Below are 22,597 nucleotides of genomic sequence, written 5' to 3' on the forward strand. Positions count from 1 at the left end.
ACTGCAGAGTCAGAAAGAATACAGCTAGTAGTGCTTCCTTTTAAGGACAAACAGGATCCTACGTTACTATATGCAATGCAAGAGGTGTCAATGTATAGCCTGGACAGGTTTAGGTTTCTCAAGCTCAGAGTTCTTCCTCATAAGGGCACTCAATACATCAAATTGAAAGGTTAAAGATTGTGGAGAGCTATCCTTAAAAGCTACAGCCACCCTATTTGTAAACTTCCCAGAAAATTCTATCAACATCCCAAGATAAGACAAAGACAAACTTTAGCTAAATGCAGCACTTGTTCTTTAACCCTAGATATATAATTAAGTATCAACAAAAGGTCTGGTGCTCCAGTGTTGACTATTTCACAGGGAAACAAAAAACACAGGCTTCAAATCAAGTATCAAGCGCTCATTTCTAGAATATATGTTCAGATATATGGCTTTGTTACAAGATGATTAACAAATGTAGACTGCTGCAAATTTCAAATTCACCTTTCAACGTAATTTTATTATGAGGGAACTGCATTTTTCTTCTTGTCATAAAGAACCCAGTTCTCATCTCATAAAATATGGAATACATTGCTCAAAGTATCCTGTCGTTAAACAGCTTCTTAGCAACGGTTGCATCATAAGTCTACTAAACATCAAGGTAAGTTATGTTAAATATTGGGAAAAAATCCTTACTCTGCTATATCAAGATATCCACAGGAAGCAGCCGCATGTAGAGGTATCCAGCCTTCATTATCAGGTTGATTAATATTGGCTCCATTTTCCACCAGAAATTTCACCATATCTACATTATCATCTATGCAAGCCTATAAAGAGAAGAAAAAAGTGTTAAGGTGGTTTTAACAATTGGCCAAAAGTCATTCTATGACAATAGATCTAACCGCAAACAGCCCATTCCACAACCAAACAGGCAGCAATAAGCCATTATCCCACATAAAGCACATGTTCACATGATTCGTGCTACACGAATTAGCCCATCGTTTTCTTTTATATATTCTGCATAAATATAAGAATCTCTATTGTTATTTCAAGTTCACTATAGCCACCTGCAACATGTTCCCCTCCATTCATGACAAAATGTTCTTCTTATACGTGGTTGTTTGGTATATTTCTTCTCTGCCAGCTCACTGCCAGCCTTAGAAGGGTAGAAGAGAATGCAGAGAGCATGTCTCTACTTTGTGATATATACAGAACTGTGAGGTTGTATGTCTTATCTGCCATAAGCTAGCCTAATACTCTTCACTTTTTGACAGTGTGAGGAACAAAACAGACCCTGCAGAGTTTCTAAAACAAAGATGTAGAGGAGAAAACACACATCACAAGATATAGCAAACAGCAAATTATGTCAATTTCCTTAGGTGCAATTCAGTTTTGAGCTTATACTGTAAAACCATGCATACTTGGGTACCTAGATACCTTGAAAAACTTCTAAGGGAATTAAGATTTCTATTATATGTATAACTAACATACAGCTTTCAATTGCCTGAGTCACACATGTAAACCACAGTTTGTCTCAAATAATGGCTTAGTTGTGACTATGCCCCCCTGCCATCTAGGTCCCCACATGGGTTCCTCCTCAGCTCAGCACAGTACCCACACAGCTGTAGTATGGCTTTTTGTGCCATCCAAATCCTCCCCCCCCGGGGGGGGAGTATGTTCTCAGACAAACCACAAGCAATAAACCAGAAGTAAACCAAGAACAAACCTTGGCTTATTTATGGCTTACCACTCAGCCACAAACTGGATTCAGAAAACATGGGAAACCATACTATGGCATGTTTGAGCCATGTGGGTGCCATGTGCAAGGGGAAAAGCCACACAGGGACCTCCAACAGTAACACGGAGCTATACAACATCAAAATCCAATGCCTTCACTCAAGGCACGTAATCCAAACACTACAATGCCACATGTTTTTGTCCTTTTGGGTCTGAAGGTTTGCTTTTGTAGAAAGCAAAAACTATGTCCAACAATTCTATGTCAGAACTGTTACTCTCTAATCCTAAACATCTTCAGGACTCCAATGAAACCCCTGAGCAAAAGGCCATGACACATCAGAACACAACCCACAGCCTGCAAATTACAGTGGTACCTCGGGTTAAGTACTTAATTCATTCCGGAGGTCCGTTCTTAACCTGAAACTGTTCTTAACCTGAAGCACCACTTTAGCTAATGGGGCCTCCTACTGCCGCCACGCTGCCAGAGCATGATTTCTGTTCTCATCCTGAAGCAAAGTTCTTAACCCGAGGTACTATTTCTGGGTTAACGGAGTCTTTAACCTGAAGCATATGTAACCCAAGGTACCACTGTATTAAGGTTAACAGAAACAAGTGGCCAACATCACATGCCTTTTCTTTCTCCACTGGACTAGGTACTCATTTACAGCATGGCTCGCTCAGCGCAAGCATTTTAGACTGAGAACTATAAAACATATAGAAAGGTAAAGCTAATCTCATGGGCACCATCAACACATGTACACATGAAAACACTCAAAAAATCACTGTCTTAAAACACACTCAGTGTAACCCTACACATTTCTACCCAAAAGCAAGCCCTCAAGAATTTATGCAGCAACAGAGACCTGTACTGCTTGGTGTTTATGGTCATTTTTCATTCATGTGCACTTCACTGACAACTTCAACACGCTTCAAACTAGCCAGCCCAACATTACTGCAATTTTGCTCAAAGGCTCATAGAAACTGAAAACATGGGGCACTATTTCACAAAAAATGAGACTATAATCATTGTTCTTTATGAAGAGGTCATCATCTGCATCCATATAGAGCACTTGGGTGAAAACCATTACATTGTGACTACAGACTAAAACTGGACTGGTATATGCATGAGGTTCTGAAGGGAAAGAGAAATAATAACTACCAGCTACCACGAAAATCAGTTATGCTATGGGCATGGGTAAAAGTGTAACTAACCCATTACCCAGAGGCCTTGCAAAGTGCAACATGTGGTGATACAGGGTGAGATGGTCCTGACCTACCAACCAACCAACCAGAGGCCTTGGAAAAAGTGAGATTATGGTGCAACCTCATGTTATGGACTTGACACTAGGGACAGGAGGCCTGCTATGGGTGGGTTGGTGATTTCTTGTGATATCACATGTTAATAACTGGATATAGAAAGCAAATCCATGGTTTCAAGAAATATATCAGTTAATGTCTGAATGTAAGATTATGAAGAGGAGTGTTGACTGGATAATCTCGTATATTAACAATAATGCACTATATAGCTGCTCCTGCTCCAATATTGTTACTCCCAAGTAAAAAAGTATGCATTGGGTTATCCCATTATATTTTCTCCTGCAGCCTCCTCACAAGCTCCAAAAGTGAGCTGACAAGGCTAGAATTCCCAGTGTCTGGAATATAGGCCATTTTTTACAGAGATCATGGGAGGTAGTGATGAAACAGTGAGTTAGTGCTTATTGGGCATGATGGTGGCAGCTATCTTATTGTAAAAGAAGCTGATGCAAGTGTGACTTCCTGTGGAAACAAGGAAGAAACAGCAAGTTAAAGAAAAGAAGACGCTTCATTTCAGAAAAGACACAGAGGGATATAACTGCTGTCTTAGTTACTAATGGGAAAGAGGTACCCTTGCTTGTGCATCCCTGGGCAGAGGTAGTGAGGGTAAGGTAAAAGCAGCAGGAGGCAACATTTTGTTACCAAAATAGTTTGCCTCCAAGTTTCTTGCCATTGGGAACAACTCACACAGCAAGCTCAGATGCCTTCTAGGAATTGTGGTAGTGTAGATGAATGACTGGTAGCAACAGAAAAGGTACTGTTCCAGTTATCAGGATGCAACTCTTCAGAAAATTGTGCCTCTATTGGTGAGACACTGGTGACTACAAAGTGAAGACAAAATAAGAGTGCAGAGAACAAAAATGATAGGTTTGTCTGCATTGTTTCTCAAATGATCCCATGAAGGAAGGCACAATCTACTGGACGTCATGATGTCATCACACTATATAGTCTGATTTGGCTATTTGCTGGTATCATTAAAGGTAAATAAAAGTCAGGGTAATCCTACCTATACTAAACATATAGGTGTCACAATCACAAACTGCCAGCTATTATGAAGTCTGTATTTTGCAGTCCTTTTACTACAATACAGCCAATTCTGATGAAGTTTTGCACAAAACATTTTTTCTAATCAGTCCTATTTAAGGTTCTTTTTTCATATTTTCCCTAAAACAATCAAGAAAATTATAAAAGAAAATTTAATCTTTCTTTCTCTCCCCCCTTTTTTCCTATGCTACCAACCACCACCAGACAATCTATGATGTGATTTAGAATTATGGGGTCCTGATGGTCATAAAACAATTGCAAGAAAAACACCCTCTTTCTCAGTTCAAATTCTGGAAAGTTGTTCCATACTTATTGAAACAAACTAATGCCCTGAAATTTCACTACTAATTCTATGATGATCCATATAATTCTATATCTTTAACTTTTTCTCCCCTGAATCTCATAGTGAAACAAGCAAACAATGGCATATGCCATTGGACATTGTCTTGTCTAAAATTGGTTTTGCCCATGAAATAGTCAACTCTGAGTAGTCAACACTAGACCAAGGTTTCCCAAATTTGGGTCTCCAGTTGTTTTTGGACTATAATTCCTGACCACTGGTCCTGTTAGTTAGGGATGAGAGCTGTAGTCCAAAAACAGCTGGGGACTCAAGTTTGGGAAATTCTGCACTAAACTAAAGTGAGATGAACACACTCAACAATCACAGCCTAGGGCATTGTATTCTAAGGTTCTCATAGCGGGATCACACTTTTTCTGAATCTGAACTGGAAGCAAATTTCATTTCTATATCTTATAAGATTTAATTTTAAAGTGTGCAAGAGTCAATAACTTTTCTGTCTCCAAAACAGTACATTCCCACCCTCCATGATTCAATATGACATACCTCTTTCAGGATATGTCATTCATCTACAAGAAACAGGACCATTCAATCACACCTCAAGTAAGAACATGGTCAATTACCAACCACAGCAAAGGCTGAATAGAACCAAGCAAAGCTAAAGCAGAATCAAGCACGATCACTAGCAACTTATTTTGTGGATGAGTACTTCAGATTCACATAAAACATTTGACTAATGGGCTTATCAATCACCAATTTAGACTAGTAGTTGTGTGTCCCAGCACACAGCTGAAAATTACTGGCAAATGAACAAAGCTTCTATATCACTAGTACCTCCTTGGGGACGAGGATAGGCTGTTCTGAATGCAGGCAACTCCACTAAGAAATCAGAGGGCTTCCCTGCGTGGGTATGTTTCGTTACTTGTCATTAAATATCAACAACAACAAAAAAGAAATCAGGCTTTAGGAAGGCTGCAGGAGGCAACCAAAGGTGAACCATCATCAAAAGCTCATCAAAGTCTCCAGGTTGACTCCTCGACACATTACATAACACATATGTATCTGCGCACCAAGTTGTAGGTTGTATTTTTATTCTGGTACTTTTAACACAAAGTGGGGACCTGAATCCTTTGCCCCTAAAAGGATTGTTCCTGTTCAAGGCTCCTGCTAGCCTGAAAAAAGAGCCTTGCAATGCTATTCAGGGCCTACAGGGTGGGGAGGTTTCAAGACAGGGAAAAAGAAAAAAGACAACTTTTATGGAGGTCTTAGGTGGGAAAAAATAATCAATTTTCTCTTTCCATCTCTCCTAAAACCTTTCCCCAAGTGACTAGTTTAAAGAGCACTTTTTTCTACACAGCAGCTGAAGGAACAAATTTGTGCAGAATGAGAAACAAAAGTGAGGCACATCAGTTGCTCCCTCCTGAAACCTCCCCTAATAGCTCAGAGAGGGTACTTAACCTTCTGGCATGTATTCCTTCTGACCTTTCCCCCACTCCCAAAACTGTAACCTGTTAGCAGCTCAAGCAAGCCAATTCCCTCTCTTCCCCCTTTTCTTTAACTGACACCCCCCTGGAGGCCACTGTGATGCTCAGTCTGTGTTGAGCTGTTTGATTTCAAAGAATCATAGAATTGTAGAGTTGGAAGGGACCACAAGGATCATCAAGTCCAACACCCAGCAATGCAGGAATCTTTTGCCCAATGTGGGGCTCAAAACCACAACCCTGAGATTGAGAGTCTCATGCTGTACTGTCTGACTTTGATTTCTGTACGCCTAGAAAGTCTTCCAAGTATGCAAAAATCACTACCTGCTCTGTCAGTTGCCACTTCTTATGCAGACAGGCACAGAACCACCAAGATCAGTATTATAAATAATTAGAAGTCCTCACACAAAGTGATGTCAGTTTTCAGATCTCTACACTAAGCAGCTATAGACCTTGTTATGAACCTTTACTAAAGTAATATTTCTGCTCTCTGAATATATCCAGCTATCAAATACTACCAAAATTAATTTCCACTACCTTTGTAAAAGCCTACATTTAAATTGTTAGAGTGTTAGCTACTGTACTGCCGCAGGAGGCCAAGGAAAGGGTACTAGATAGTTAAAGACAATTGGAATTTTTTCCCTTTGGATGGGTGCCTTCAGTTCACTGCAGAACAAAGTTAGCTGACCATATAAGGCTCTGGGATTCCCATGCAAAAGGCTCAAATATATTAACTATATGTATGCTAAAATCAAACAAGCTTCTAAAATGAGCCTGAACTGCCTATGTATTAGCAGATCAGGAATATGGCTCTTTCAAAGATAGTAACAGCAAATGTGTCCACTTTAAATAGTACTTGTGGTGGAAAATTTTAGAGTCTTCAGTTAGGGAACAGTAGATTACTTGTGTCCAAAACAACAGGAGAGGTCTGCTTCCAATGATAGTTGTAAAGCTCTATCATGTCTCCTACTTCACTTTTACTAGATACTCTAGTTTGATTAGATGAAAATCTCTCTCTCTCTCTCTCTCTCTCTCTCTCTCTGTGTGTGTGTGTGTGTGTGTGTTGACATCAGTGCAACAGCACTCTCCCACTTGTGCTCCCCAGCAAGGCATAACACCTTCAGTACAGGAGCTTGCACACAGTCATGGTTAGTAGCCATTGAAAGCCTTAACCTCTATTATGTTGGTCTAACCCAAGCGGCCCACGGGGGTCATTTAACCGGTCCACAAGCTGCCTGCTCGGCGAGTCCCTGCATGCTGCACTAAACCGGCGCAGCACAGCACGGGGACTCATTTCCGCGGCACCAGAAATCACGTCTGCGCAGACGCCGGAAATTGAGGGCGTGATCTGGCCCACGGAGGGATCTCCGCTGGAGTGAACCAGCCCGGGTGAAGTAAACCTTGCCAACCCCTGGTCTAACCCCCTTTTCAAGATAACCAAATTGGTGGCCATTTTGTGGGAGTGCATTCCATAATTTAACTATGTACTGTGGACTTCCTTTTATCTGTCTGGAATCATCCAAAAGACTGCTTCATTGGATAGTCTCCAGTTTTATGAGAATGAGAACCCAACTCCATCTCCACACCATGCATAATTTTATGCACCTACTATATACCTTACTTGTCTTTCCTCTACACTTAAAAGTTCACAAATTGGCAAACTTTTCTCATAGGAGTGTTGTTCAAGCTCCATGAAGACTTGGGTTGCCTTTTTTTCTGAACCTTTTGTGGCTCTACACTAACCCTTTTTTGAGGTGTGATGCCTGGAACTGTACACAGTATTCCATGTGTTGCCACACCACATATTTGTGTATCATTATATCGATAGTTTTGCTTTCAACACCTTTCCTATTGAACCCTAGCACATAATTTGTCTTCATAAAAGCTGCTGCACACTGGGGCAAGATATCTTCATCAAACCATATATCAAGGATGGCCCTATCATGAGGCTGAGTGAGGAAGCTGCCTCAGGCAGCAAATCCTGAGGGGCAGAAAGGGGCTAGAAAGGCATGACTTGTGGTTTGCCCTGAAACCTTGAAGCTAGCTTGCTTCCCTATGAGGCTGCATGAGGCAACCTACCTCGGGGGGCATGCTTCACAGGGGGTGGGAGATCCAGACTGGGATTTGGGGAAGCCAGCGACACAGCTGAAAGCCAAAGATGGGGAGAGCAGCAACACCACCTTGCAGAATGCTGTCTTTTCACCAAGTTACTCAGTGAAAAGGGGATGGTCCCACAGAGTGACTGCGCTGCCCCTCCCCCCACAGGGTGCAGGCCTAGATCAGGGGAAACATCTTGCCTCAGGCACCAAAGGGTGTTGGGCCAGCCCTGCTATATACCATGAACCAAAATTCATTTTTCCAGACAACCACCGCTGGTTCAAACCATGCAAATACATACATGAAGCTATAATTTTTATCCCCAATATACATCATTTTTCTTTTTCCCCCTGAAGAAATACTTAACCACAATACAAACACGTACTTCAAATTTCTTGAAACACAGTTTCAAGCAGATGGATGGATATAGATTGATATGTACCACTGATCTGCTTATTGTATGATGATGCATTAAGCCATGGTAAACCCTAACTCATATTGGATAATAAGCCATATATCCTACAATCAATGTAATTCTGCTATATTACCAGAAACGTGTCTCCTCAATATCTTAAAGAAATTGTCACCTTAGCCATAACTACAAACTCCTATATTTTATCCTTCCACTATTTGATTTTGGGTGTTAATGGTGAATTTCTGAATTTCACACATAGAATTCTAGCTACCACAAGCATGTAAAAGTTCATTATGTTATTGCCTAACCAATTGTTCCACATAATGCAATGGAAAGAATACTGGATGAAATTTGCAATACAATTTTTTAAAAATCACTGAATTCCATCTGCCATTGTGCTAGTATGGAGACATACTTCTGAAGCTCCTTACAATCCCTTCTTGTTTTATTATTATTAATTCAATTTCTTATTCACCCTTCACCACAATGCCCCAGGGTGGATTACGGCAATTTAAAATGCATTATTAAAATCAGCAGCACATTTCTCCAATACACAGAACAGCTTTTGACTATAGAGCACACAGTGACACACAGTAGATGTAGATGTGTCCATTATACCATGAAATAGAAGTATTTCTGTTAAGTACAATGGGTTTGATCCTACATTGACACTTGGTTTACAGAAGGACCCTTTTATCAGCACAATTCTCCTTCCACAACAAAGCAATAATACTGGGCTCAACTCATTTTAAAGTGCCTATGTGAACAGATAGACTTTGGAATGGAACAACAATTTGCTATTCTCATTCCACACAGAAGTCATTAGCAAAATAGACAGACCCAAGGTAACTGTGCCTACCATCCCCACTAACAAGAAAACAAAAAAGTAAAGAAAATCTAGTTGTTGGGAATGGGACAATTTAGCTGTGGACTAATAAAAAAAAAATATGGGGGTGTAATCTCTAAAATAAGTTTTGGGCTTCCACGGTGATATAGCAACACCTCCAAAAGACAGTCTTCTACAAAATGGCATTGTATATCATCAAGCGTTGTACCCCTATACCAATAGCCAACATATGTAGAAAGGAATAAGGAAATTAAGATTTGGGCAAATCATACACCCGCACACCCATTTAGAACTTGGGGAGACACCACCCTTTTTCCGCTTCTGCTCCCAACAGATCCTCTTAGTTCTGGGGTCATCATGCATTATTACACAAATGACTAAGAATATCCAGTATAAATATTATCATGTTTTTGAGGTTCAACAACTTACAAGCTTTCTAAAGGAACTTAATTATATGGTAGGCAATAATCAGTAACGCCAAAACAGTGCATAAACATGTGGGGAATTGAGAGTCTCGAAAAGCAGGACATAACAACTGGTTCCAAAGATTTGTAGTACCCCTATCATAAGAGTTACTTCTGAGAACCAATGCTGCTGTGGTTAGAGCAATAATGAGGAAGCTAAGGCCCCCAAGCCTTTTATGCAGTCCTCCAGGTGCAGCAGTCTCACTCTTGCTCTCTTAGCCATCCCTCTGGAAATTGATTCTTTTTGCACAAAGGGGGAGGTGTGGCTGTTAGGTAAGCCCAAGGCCAAAAAGAGCCTTGCAATGACCAACAGAGTAGGAGAAACTAGGAGAGAAAAGGACAGTAGACGGAAATACAAAAGTAGAGTGTGCTGAAAAGGAGAAGCATTTGACAAATGATCATTTCCCATCTGCATTAATATGGAAGGGGGAATGGAGAAAGGCCTAAAACAAAGAGATGGAGATGGGGTAACAGAAAGATAAGATGACATGGAGGGGGGAGGGGGCACGGTGGAGTCCAGCAGAGAAAAAAAAGAGAGAGAAAACTCATTCACCACCAGTTTGTGCCCTAGCCACTGCTAGCCTGGAACCCCCAAAAGATGCTCCTCAAGGGAATATAATCCTCAACTGGGAAAAGGCTCGCAAACCCCTAGGCTAAAGCGTCTTTTGATCTAGAAACTTAGTTCAAATTCTCTTTTTTTTTAATAAAATTTTTATTGGTTTTACAAGATTTTTAAATAACAAACAAACACTTAAAGAGACAAACATACACGTATAGTTTCATAACATATTTTCATAAACCTCTTTTCTTGGACTTCCCCTTACCCCCCCCCTTTCTGCATCCCGATGTCCATAATTTTTAGCAACTCCCAATTGTTACTTCCGACCTCTGTCATCTTAGTCCTCTCTATATTCTGACCTTATATCACTGTATCCCTTTGTTTCTAAAAACCACAACACTTTAACATTCATTGAGTTTATAATAGTCCTTAAGATAGCTTTTAAATTTTCTCCATTCTTCTTCCACCGTCTCCTTTCGTTGGTCACGGATTCTGCCTGTCATCTCAGCCAATGTCATATAGTCCATCACTTTCATCTGCCATTCTTCCAGAGTGGGTAGATCTTGTGTCTTCCAATACTTCGCGATGAGTATTCTTGCTGCTGTTGTAGCATACATAAAAAAAGTTCTATCCCTTTTTAACACCAATTGGCCGACAATGCCCAAGAGAAAGGCCTCTGGCTTTTTAGGAAAAGTACATTTAAGTACCTTTTTCATTTCATTATAGATTATTTCCCAGAAAGCCTTAATCTTCGGGCACGTCCACCAGAGGTGGTAGAAGGTGCCTTCAGTCTCTCTACATTTCCAACATTTATTATCGGGCAAATGATAAATTTTTGCCAGCTTGACTGGAGTCATGTACCACCTGTAAACCATTTTCATAATATTTTCCTTTAAGGCATTACATGCCGTGAATTTAATACCAGTGTTCCATAACCATTCCCAGTCAGCTGACATGATATTGTGCCCAACATCCTGTGCCCACTTGATCAAAGCCGATTTGACTGTTTCGTCCTGTGTACTCCATTTCAGCAACAAGTTATACATTCTAGATAAAATCTTAGTATTGGGTTCTAATAACTCAGTTTCTAGTTTTGATTTTTCCACCTGGAAGCCAATTTTCCTATCCTGTTTAGAAACTTAGTTCAAATTCTCAGTCAGCATGAAGGTCCCCGTCACATACTACCAGCACTCAGAAAAACTCATTATTACACTAAAATGCCACTTAGAAGAAGACTGGAAGGAATACAAAAATATAATGAAGAAAAATATGTGCTCATAGTATCAAATCGAACACTTTTAGTTTCATCATGTGTCAAGTTTAGAATTGTTTCTACCTTTCAGACGCCTTTTTACTGTATGACCACCTGCTATTGAACATTCTCTGTCTGCAGCAATAATTTAAGAACTCTTTTCTATTTCCATTATTAGTTTGTCAGAAACAGGAAACAATTTGAAACTACAGTGGTACCCCGCAAGACGAATGCCTCGCAAGACGGAAAACCCGCAAGACGAAAGGGTTTTCTGTTTTGGAGGCACTTCGCAAGACGAATTTCCCTATGGGCTTGCTTTGCAAGACGAAAGCCCATAGGGAAATCTCCGGGGACCTCTTTTAAATGCTGGTGGTGGGGAGCAAAGCCTTTCCCCCCCTCCGACCTTCAGAAGAGGTCCAGGAAGGCCGGCGGGGGCCGAAAGGCTTTGCTCCCCACCGCCAGCATTTTAAAAGCAGTCCGGGATAGCAGGGAAGCGCTTCCCGCTATCGCGGACGGCTTTTGAAGGCAGGCGGGGGGGAGCAAAGACTTTCGTCCCCCGCCCGCCTTCAGAAGAGGTCCAGGACCTCTTCTGAAGGCGGGCAGGGGGCGAAAGTCTTTGCTCCCCCCTGCCTGCCTTCCCGGGGGCTTTTACATCGCCCGCTTTTACATGCCGCCCGCCAGCATTTTAAGATCGCCCCGGACAGCGGAGAAGTCCTCCGCTGTCCCGGGGTTTTTTAAAATGCTGGGGGTGGGAAGAAAAGCCCTTGTCCCCCCCCCCAGCCTTCAGAAGAGGTCGGGGGACAAACTGTCCCCGGACCTGGTCTGAAGGCGGTTTCCATAGGAACGCATTAATTGATTTTCAATGCATTCCTATGGGAAACCGTGCATCGCAAGACGAAAAACTCGCAAGAAGAAAAAACTTGCGGAACGAATTTATTTCGTCTTGCGAGGCACCACTGTACTCTTCATAATTATAAACAAGTACATAAAGCTGGGTAGTTTGGAAGCCCATCTATTTACAAGCTACGAGTTGCTGTTCTGGTTTAGCATAAAAAACAATGCTTATTTGCAACTTAGACTGAGTGTCAATTAATGCTTATAAGCAATGAAATAGACTCCCACCCTACAATTCAATGAAGAATATGTTTACTACCAGTCTCCAAGGTTGCACTTGAAATTTATGATACAGGAGAGTGATGCCTTAGCATCCAAAGATATTTTGAACTGGGGGGAACGACAAGTGATGAATACACAATCTCTCAAACAGAAACAGGCTATGTGGTTGATAGTATTGTAAGAAAACTGATTTACCTTAACCAAAACAAACATTTTTGGGTATTCAAGGGCAATGACACAGCTCTGAAATAAAACTTTACTGAGGCTCTCATATTAATTCCCATGACAGAATATACAACTTTAAATTTCCCTCAACTATACCACAGCCAAATTAGCCTTTAGGACCTTAAAATAGGCATACATTGTTTACACTGCCATTTGTGCAGAGGCTCCTGAACTTTTAAAGAGATTATTAAAACAATATATTCAGGGGGAAAGTAGAGAATATCAATTCAGACAATTTAAGCTGTTTAGGTTCACAATTCTTATAGTCCAATATAGGGATTGTCAATCCAGTGTCTATTCATGCAATCCAGTGCCCATTTCTTTTAAATTGCCGGGGGCATTTTTTGTTTGTTTCGGAAATGGAAGGTGCTTCCTTCATCCATGTAGGGTCTTTTCTGAATTGGGGATTAGACAGCACAGGCATGAGAGAGACAGAGGGATACACTTGGGCAGAGAAAAGAGACATGTGTGTGGCTGTATAGTGTGTGAGATACTTGTGTTTGTGGCCTGCATGCATGCTGCGAGTGGTGAATGCACATGCAAGAGGAAGTGTGGACACCTTGTACACTTTACATGGTACAGGAAATGCTCCCTGTTATAAGACAGCAAATGATACATTGTGGCACAAGGGAGGAGTCCAAAGTGCACACTGAACCACTGTTATCCGAGGCACAAGTGTCTGCAATGCCCAAAAGTCTTTTTCCAGTTTCAGCTGGTGCACCAAATAAGAGCTAATAGACAGGGATGTCCAGGCCACAATTATCCATGTATGTCCAGGCCACAATTATCCATGTGCTGGCAACCTCAAAGCTGGACTACTGTCATGTGATCTATGTGGAACACACTATGTTAACATACCTGCTGATAGAGTAGCACTAGGAATCAGTTTGTTGCTGGGTCAAGTTTAAAATTCTGTTGACGAATTAAAGCCATGAACAACATGCAGCCTAGTTACCCAAGGGAACACCTATGCCCATACAGACTAGCCCAGCTACTAAAATCTCAGGAGCGACCTTGTCAGATGTCCCACAACTAGAGCAGGCAGGAGGAGGGCATTTTCTGTGTTAGCACTCAGTTTATGGAACCATGTACACTTGGAAATAAGGCTGGAGCCTACGTTGTAGAAGTATGGTGTCTCCTGAAGACGCATGCATTCATCTAGCCTTTAGGAGTTACTGAGGCTTTGAGAACTGTTCTACCTACTGAACGTATGGTTGTATTTTAATTTGCATTTACTGTAATGTGTATTTACTGGCTTTAAATTTTATTAGATTGCCTTTTAAGGTTGTAAACAGTCTTTATGGAAGGCAACCTACAGATGTTTTTAAAATGTCCAGTTCAATTAAATATCTCAACAAAAAATGGCAAGTTGCATTTAATATTCAAAATTAAGAGCATGCTACTTATCTAAGAACAATGGTTACTCTATAAAGACAGAAAGTCTTAATTTTGTGTTCAAAAATTAGAAAAATCACATGGCTAAAACATATCAAGATAGCAAGCCAATCATTAGCAACTACTCCATTTCTACTTCAGAAGATGGGAGAGTTCTCTCATTCAGAACTCATTATTGTTTTGCTTCCTTTTTAAGGAATGTCAAAAATGCTAACATGCTTTTTATTTGGATTTGCTTTTTATGGCCAAAATGAAGACAAGTTAAAGGGATAAAGTTTAATCAGATCTGATTTTGAGTTAACAATCCCAAGCTTACTTATGGAAGATATTTGGAGTACTTATACATACGGTGGTATTCTTTTTAACAAGTTAAAAGAAACAACCTACGGTGTCATACTGCTTTCCAAATTCAAACACAAGTAGATCCAGTCTTAAGCGTTTAATATACAATAAATGGCAGGGATTCAATGTTCCATTTGTATGACAAAACAATTTCTACAAGAATGCTACAGCATTACTGATTTTCACACAATACAGAAACTCAACTTGTATAAGATTTTGAAGACAAGGGGCTATGGTATAACAATCTCTTTCCCACATTAGGTCCTTAACCCCCCAACTGAACCCTAAAGAGCAATTTAAAACCCCCACACGTTTGGATCCCACACAATACTTGCAAACTTAACTCCATGGGTTTTGCTTGTTTCAAATAGATAACATTATTTGTTTCTGCTCTATGTGGTTGCACATGACATTATTAACCAACACTATTTCATAAATTCTAAACAAGGCTTCTGTAATTCTGGTCGTTAGTGACAGAAGAGGCAACTTAGTTCTGATCTATTTAGGGACATTCGTACACTTAAGAAAAAGGAGAACAGGAACAGAGGTTGATATCATACACCACAAAAATTAGGCAATTATTTCCGGTTACACTTTAACTGCTAACTGAATCACTGTACTGGTTAGTCAACTATCTGCAAAGAACAAAACAAAAACAAAAATGGAGCAACCTTTTTGGCAAGGCAGCACCAATAGTTCAAATGTTAAGGATTAGCATTTATAGATATACTAGATGCAGCTGAAAAGTAAACAGCCAAGCAGACAAAAGTCTAGTACATTGAGAAAATTATTTCTTAAAAATGCAAATACTCATTTCAAAATGTATCAAGACAATATTGCATTAAATCCTATTTTCCCTCAAACTTTAAATAGTCCAACTCCAAGCTTCTGGCTAGACAATCTAAATGGGGAACTACATACAAGTGTGCTGATGGAAGCGTCTTTTACTCAAGAAAATATAAACTCTTAACGTCTTACCATTTCACATGGTTTGAACTCAAGACAGTTAATGGACCTCTTGAAGCAGTTAATAATGTAATCTTCATTCAAACATAGTTCAGAGTTTATGAAACGTAAGATAAAAGATATAAATACAACACTTTTCAACCCTAAGATTTTAAGAGGAGTATGCACACTTCCGTAAAAAAATGACCAGAGCAATTCTGTGTGCATCAACTCAAATAAGCCTCATTGAATTTAGTGGAACTTATTCACAGGTTAAGTGTGTCTAAACTTGCAGCCTTAGTACTATCAGCTGGTCATGAAAAATACACAAGTAAATACTGGGAACAAAGAAGGAGAAAATTGGATTTCCATGATGGAGGCCAGTAGCCCCAACTGGTATTTTCAATTAAAGGGGGACAGTTAATGTGACCTAAATCTATATATATTATATTCAAAGGAGAGGTTATTTGTTGTAACTTGCATGCTAAGATCACAGTGTTCTGTTGTAAAATGAAAGATTCTAATAGTTTGACTCAACTGTTTGATTTATATTTTCAGATGAATCTGGGCAGTCACAGAATTCTGAAAATATTAAACAATTATTTATTATCTAGTCTAAACAGCAATATGAACATGTGTGTTCACTATCAATTCCCACTGCAACACACCAGATGAATTTCCAGATAGGATGTACCTGTACTAGACACACCAATAATTGCCAAAAAAACAACAACCCAAAAAGGCACCAATTCCTTCGAGGAGTAATGTTATTTCAAAAAAAGTTGTCAGTTGATCAGGTGTGAAGAAACTTTAGCCCTCTACCTGTTTTATCGACTCCAACTTGCATCAGTTCCAGCAAGCATGGCCAACGATTATGAGAGTTGTAGTTCAGCAACATCTAGCACCTAAAGTTCTCCACAGCTGTCATAAATCTACTGATAGCGGTGTTACAGCCAGCAGCAGTAGTCAAAACAGGGTGCTCAATGGGAGTTATGTGGGCAGCTTTCAATCCACTGGAATTAAGCCCCCTCATTACTCCAATATACCCATGAACCAGTCTCAAACCAGTTTGAAGCTGAGACATGTTTTCCCCTCCATTGACTAAAACCAATGGGTCAGTGGTTAGGGCATTTTTTTCAATCTTTAAATATAAAATTTATCCATTAAACAATCCCTATATTCACACTCCCATATTCACACTCCCATACCTCTGACATACCCAGAGTGGTGTAGCATTCAGCAAACATACAGAATACAAGATTTTGTTTCCTCCAGTTTGAGAGATCTGGGGTCAGTTCCTGGAGAAACACTAATTCCTTTTTTGAAAATCTCACCTCCGTGCCTAGACACTAAATCCTTCCACTCTCATAACAAAGTGCCATTCAAGATATGTGCCATCTAGTCATCCTGAGACACTAACTCCCTGATCTGTTCCATTCCCCCAGCCCAAGAACAAAAACTCTTCAAAACCACTAACAAAACATCAAGAACTCCTCCCTTCCACACCAGGAAAGGTCTCAGGTCAGGAAATCCATGCGAATGGACATAGGTACTTTTGCTGTGGCAAACTGTAAAAGGCAGTAATACCTCATTACTACTCCCCACACCCAGCAAGCAAAAAGGTTTGTTAACTGACTTTGTGACCCACTTATTTATGTTAAAGTATCTGTCTTATCTCTCTTAACTGAAAATGGCATAAAATCACTGTGCTAATTATTCTTTCTGAGCACCAGAATTTGTGTTCTCAGCATCTTGGTGTGGCCTCATAACTTCTTTTGCTATCCTTAGACTGAACTTTCCTGCACCTGACTTTGATCCTTGCATACTGGGTCTTTGAGGAAACAACTTTTTAGCCTAGAAGTCTGAGTCAGCAATCTAGGTTCTCTTCATCCCCACTGTCATCTTCATCCACCCATCCAACCCACCTGGGTTTCAGATGAGCAACAGTACTTATTCTTCATTCACCCTCCTTGTGGGTCATTATGGTATATGGAGTGGGACGTTCTGGTATACAGAATGCTATCATAAATGATGAGCTTGAATGGATAATCTCATGATTCCTACCTTTCTGAGTTACTTTGCATACTATGTGAAGTGTCTTCATTGCTGGAGCATGTCACTGCTTGAATCATGGTACACACACACACACACTCACTCACACTCTGCCTACAACTTTACATCATCTGTTCTCACCTTTTGAAGTATGTCTGCTTTGAGGAAGTAGCAAGCAAATTGAGCAATTACATTCCAAATCCTCTCCCTTGGCACCAGCTTCAGCTACAGTCTTCTCTATGTCTTGGGTAGTTAAATTTAAGTTGGAGTTCAAAAAAGGTATGGCGTCTAGTCTGAATTTTCTAATGAATCTTGGACCGCATCATATGAATAGCTTGGCAGCAGCAATCTTCCAGCCAGAGTCAGAAGTTATATTGCAACTGCAAAAAGGGTCTTAATGGCCACCTTGTGTTTAGGCCCAGATTCATTGGCTGTGGTTGTAAATGTTAGCAAGCATACATTTCATCAAATGAGTCTGGGAGTTCTGTCAGGTCAAACTTACATTCCAGCAATCCTTCTCATTCAAACAATCCTGATTCTCCTCCCCCAGTCCTTCTTCCTCCGGCAAACCTGTCATGGCGAGATGCCATTTTTTAACTGCGTCATAAAAATTTTCCTCTTTTCTCACCGTTCTCCAGTCTTCTTTCCTGTTATACTCCGTCCCACATAGTTCTTAAAATCCTGCCTGTGATTCATAGAAATGTGACGATCTTGTTTCTATCTGGGGTGAAGGGTTATTAATGTCACATCATGCAGAGAAAAAAAGAGTTTTTTCCTCCACCACCACCCCCCCTTCGTTCCAAACATACAGTCTCCTTATGGTAATTCATCAGAAGATTTACTTATCCGTCCGTCACTCCTGGTCACAGAGATCCATTAATCAGCAGTCTTATCAGTCGAGCTTTACTTGATGTATGTGCTTTCAGCTTCATTTCCAAACGTATGTTTCCAATTATAGTTCCAAGCTGCAGCAACCAGCACGCGCTGATTGGAATTGGCGTCAGGAAGATCTGACTTCACCGAGGGCCTGTGCCAAGTGTTCAGCACCCCCATCACTCGTTTCAGGGGGTGCATTATGAACACCACTGGCAGGACAGTGTCCCCCCACATCCTGGGGGGATTAGGAAGGCTGCATACTTCCCATAGCAGCCCCTTAGTACCTCGTATGGGTCAGAGAGATGTTATTGTCGGCCATCTTCCAACGCGCTACCTGGTAGCCCCCCATTTTGGGACTGTGGACCACCCCACAGCAGATTTTTGTAAAATTGGAAAAGGATCCTGGTCATTATTTCTAACTCTTCCTTAATGAGATCATGCTTTAGAACCCATTATAGGCCTACTTTTTTCTGTCCAAGTCCTAGGCCCAACATGCCATGTGGACTTCGAAACATATTTTCAAGTCTCTTTTTGTACTCTGGGATACCTGTACTCTGGGATACCTGCTATCTAGGCGCTCTTTTTTATAACAAGAATACAAAGCTGAAAATGAATGAACTGCAGTTAAAATATTATGTTGATTTTTCACATGGTCTAGTCCTTTCCCTGCTTACCCCCCTAATATTCTTAAGTGGGTCTCTTCTCCAGTATTCATACAGTAGCTGCAAGTGGTAAGGCAGAAAAAAGTCTATCTTTCCTTCCACTCTGTAGTTTTAATCTGAAATCTTAGGCGCAGTGCTGCGCCCAGAGCTCAGAAACTGCTCATGCTAATGAACTTCTCTGTCGCAAAATGCGCCTAGAACAATAGGAGTTTCGAACACTGGTTTTAGGTTAGCTCAGTCTTGTCCAGATGATGTCACCAGCTCCTCAGGATGTATAGCTTACTCCACCTCAGACTGAAGGAGAGGGAGACACACACATGCTAAACAAATTTAGGATTGTTCTGTTAGTATTTCAAATCGTTGTTACAGTAGCTAAGTCATTACAGCAACAGAATTAGTCACATGACATGTTATAATTTTTATGTAAGTAAATTGCAAACAGTGCACAGTACTAAGATATATAGACAGTAATAATTACAGAAAAGAAACCAGTGTTAGTGAACTTATACTGTATTGAAGGTTTTATAATGAAAAAGTATAAGCTGGCTCATGCCTTGCTACTGTTCTCTTTCATGTTCTTGTACAAGCTGATGTTGCAAGCTATTTGAATCCTACTATCTACTATTTGTTTGGAACATACTAAAATGCCTTTTTCTACCGTTCAAGATGTAGCAATCAGGTTTCCATTTAACAGTTACAGAACCTTTTGAAAACCCAATTCAAGTTTATTCTATTAAAGTAAGTCTCACATAAGTACAACACTACCAGCATTTTCACCAATGCATACCTAATCTATGCTGTGAATCTGGCAAACGACTTAACCAGAAGCAATATTATATGCCCTGGCCCCCAGGTGAGCAACTCTAACTGCAAGGGTGTAATTAGAATAACCTACAAGCATTAATACAGCCAACAACTGCTTGGGTAAGCATATACAGTACAGGAAAACAAAACCTTATCTTATTTTGCTCGCTACTCTTAAGTTTCTTTGTACTTATAAATGTATTTAGGTGCAATCCCACAATAATATTCTGGGAAACTATGTCCCATTGAACTTACTAGGGCTTACTTATGAGTAGACATGTATAAGACTGCACTGTCAGATCTCTGTATACTGGTGCTGCACTGCAAATGCTCACTCTGTGGGACAGAGTACTATATCATAGACTTAAACATCACACTAGTGGCAAAATAAACCAGCAGCAATGAATCTCTATCAATGCATTTTGTTCTACTGAAAAATTACAGCTTATCTAGTCTATGCCTTATCTTCCTTCTTTCATACAGAGTGACAATGAACTTTTTGGCATATACAATACTTCCTAGATGAATTCTCAGACTTTAAGAAACTATATTTGCTGGCAATGCTCAGAATAACTATATTTATATGATCAAGTTATTGTGAAATAAGCACATTCTTGATATTCATGGATAACATTTTGTTATAAATATGAACCAGTCATATTGCTTTATTGTTCTAACAATACACTAACAGACTATAAGAAGGTGACAGCTGAGGAAAGCCTCCATTCTATGCCACATTTTCCACTGACTGTCATTTCAGGAATGTATCCAGCAATACATGAGAATCTGGAATGTCTCCGCCCACCAGATAGCATCAGACCTTGCACTGCTTACTAGGAGCCCTACTGTTTTGCAGCTCTACTGGAGTTTGCCTTTTTATAGTTAAGAAAGATAAAAAAAACTCAGATAAACAGAGCTATGCTAATAAGGATTTCATGCATTTGCATGGAATGATGTGGCAGTTTATGTACACAATGCAAATGAAGTTGTGACCCTTTAAGTTAGTGCTATCTGCTTGTAACTCTGCATTTCCTAATATCCTTCCACAGTTTCGTATGTTGAACTATGTACTCAATAGATAAACGTACTCAAACAGGAAAACTAAATTGTCTCTAAACAGTAACAAAGCAGGAATGAATCCATAACACTTAACAGTCTACCTTCAATGAAAAATAGTCATTTTCATTCAAAAGATGCTCCTAACGTCTTGATTCTCTCTCTGGTGTACTTTTCTCTTATTACTATAGTGAGTTCTGAATAACAAATTTTCTATAGATTTAGTCCGCAATACTAAACAAAAGTGATGAAAACTTTGCCTATAAACTATCCCTAACCAAAGGACAGAGGTAAAGGGATTTATTGTATTTTTTTGTAAACCACATCTGAAACAATTTAGGACTAGTTTACATACATGTAGAGAAAAATGTGTCCCTTATAACCATACAAGCTGTCTATTACAATGACAGACAAGCAGCAGATTATCTTGTGTATGTGCAAAAAGATATGTGCTTCACACTAGTATATACAGCTATACCGTTTTTCCTTATCAAGGGCGTAGGCCAAGTGCAGTGTTAGAAACAAATCGCCCAATAACACTTTAAACCTAGGTTGTGGATGCCACAACAGTATGTCTAAGCACCATTTCTTCCCCAATGGAATTTACTGTTCTTATGTCATTTCTATACCTCTTTATATTTTAAAGAAAAAAATCTCAAAGTGGTTTACAACACATTAAACCATCAAATAAAATACAGAATAAAACAAATTTAAGCTTCAAGGAAAATATTTCAGATCCTTCTCTAAGTGACATTTTGCTTTCCCCATATTTACCTACTTTATTCAGATACATGTCCCATAGCAGAAGTACTCTAGGAAGCCAGTGTTGTGCAATGGTTAGAGCAGAGCCGTAGCTATGGGGGGGGGGGCAACCTGTGTGTGTAAGCAAATGTGCACAGGTGTGTGTGCCAAACTGGGTCTTTGACTAGTTTCAGCCCTGGGTTAGTGTGGCAGACTAGGACCTGGGAGATCAGAGTTCAAATACCCACTTAGTCATGAATCTCACTGGGTGACCTTGGGCCAGTCACAGTCTCTTAACCTACCTCACAGGGTCATTGTAGGGATTAACTGAGAAGGGAGGTGAGCCATGCACTCCTTTGGACAAAAAGGTGGGATATAAATACAATAAACAGGGGTCAGCAAACTTTTTCAGCAGGGGGCTGGTCCACTGTCCCTCAGACCTTGTGAGGGCTGCACTATATATATTTTTTTGGGGGGGGGAATGAAAGAATTCCTATGCCCCACAAATAAACACGCTGATTCCCGGACTGTCTGCGGGCTGGATTTAGAAGGTGATTGGGCCAGATCCTTAGTTTGCCTACCCGTGACAATAAGCAATTCTGCTTACCTGCTTAAGAAAGATCGAAGGGCCAGCCAGATGGAGATTTCAGTCACCAACCTGGCAGCCAGAGATCTCCACATGGTCACAACTGAACCTGCACCAGTTGCAAAACATGCCTGGCATCTGGCTAATTTCTAACACTGGCCAGTTGAACCTCACTTCTGTTACCAAACCAACACATATCACCAGAATACAATTTACCACTCTAACGTATTGTCTTTCCTCTAGAAATGTCCATTTCAAAAGCACTAACAGTAAACAAGCAGCGAAATATCTGTCAAAAACTTCAGCTATG

The 22,597-nt window shown here is 40.2% G+C and overlaps 1 protein-coding gene across 7 annotated transcripts in view; it reads right to left on the minus strand.

Annotated features, from left to right (window-relative positions):
* Nucleotides 1-22,597, minus strand: part of PPP1R12A (protein phosphatase 1 regulatory subunit 12A) — a 93,365-nt gene that overhangs the window by 62,500 nt on the left and 8,268 nt on the right. For all 7 annotated transcript variants that reach the window (XR_014224159.1, XM_082240974.1, XM_082240975.1 and 4 more), the window contains exon 2: nucleotides 676-806. Coding sequence is in view for 6 of the 7 variants with exons in the window: in XM_082240974.1 (XP_082097100.1) it covers nucleotides 676-806 (131 nt within the window). In the remaining variant the exon portion in view is untranslated. The remainder of the gene's footprint in view (nucleotides 1-675; nucleotides 807-22,597) is intronic.

This window comes from Podarcis vaucheri (genome assembly GCF_965113315.1).
Source record: "Podarcis vaucheri genome assembly, chromosome: 10".
Taxonomy (NCBI): domain Eukaryota; kingdom Metazoa; phylum Chordata; class Lepidosauria; order Squamata; family Lacertidae; genus Podarcis; species Podarcis vaucheri.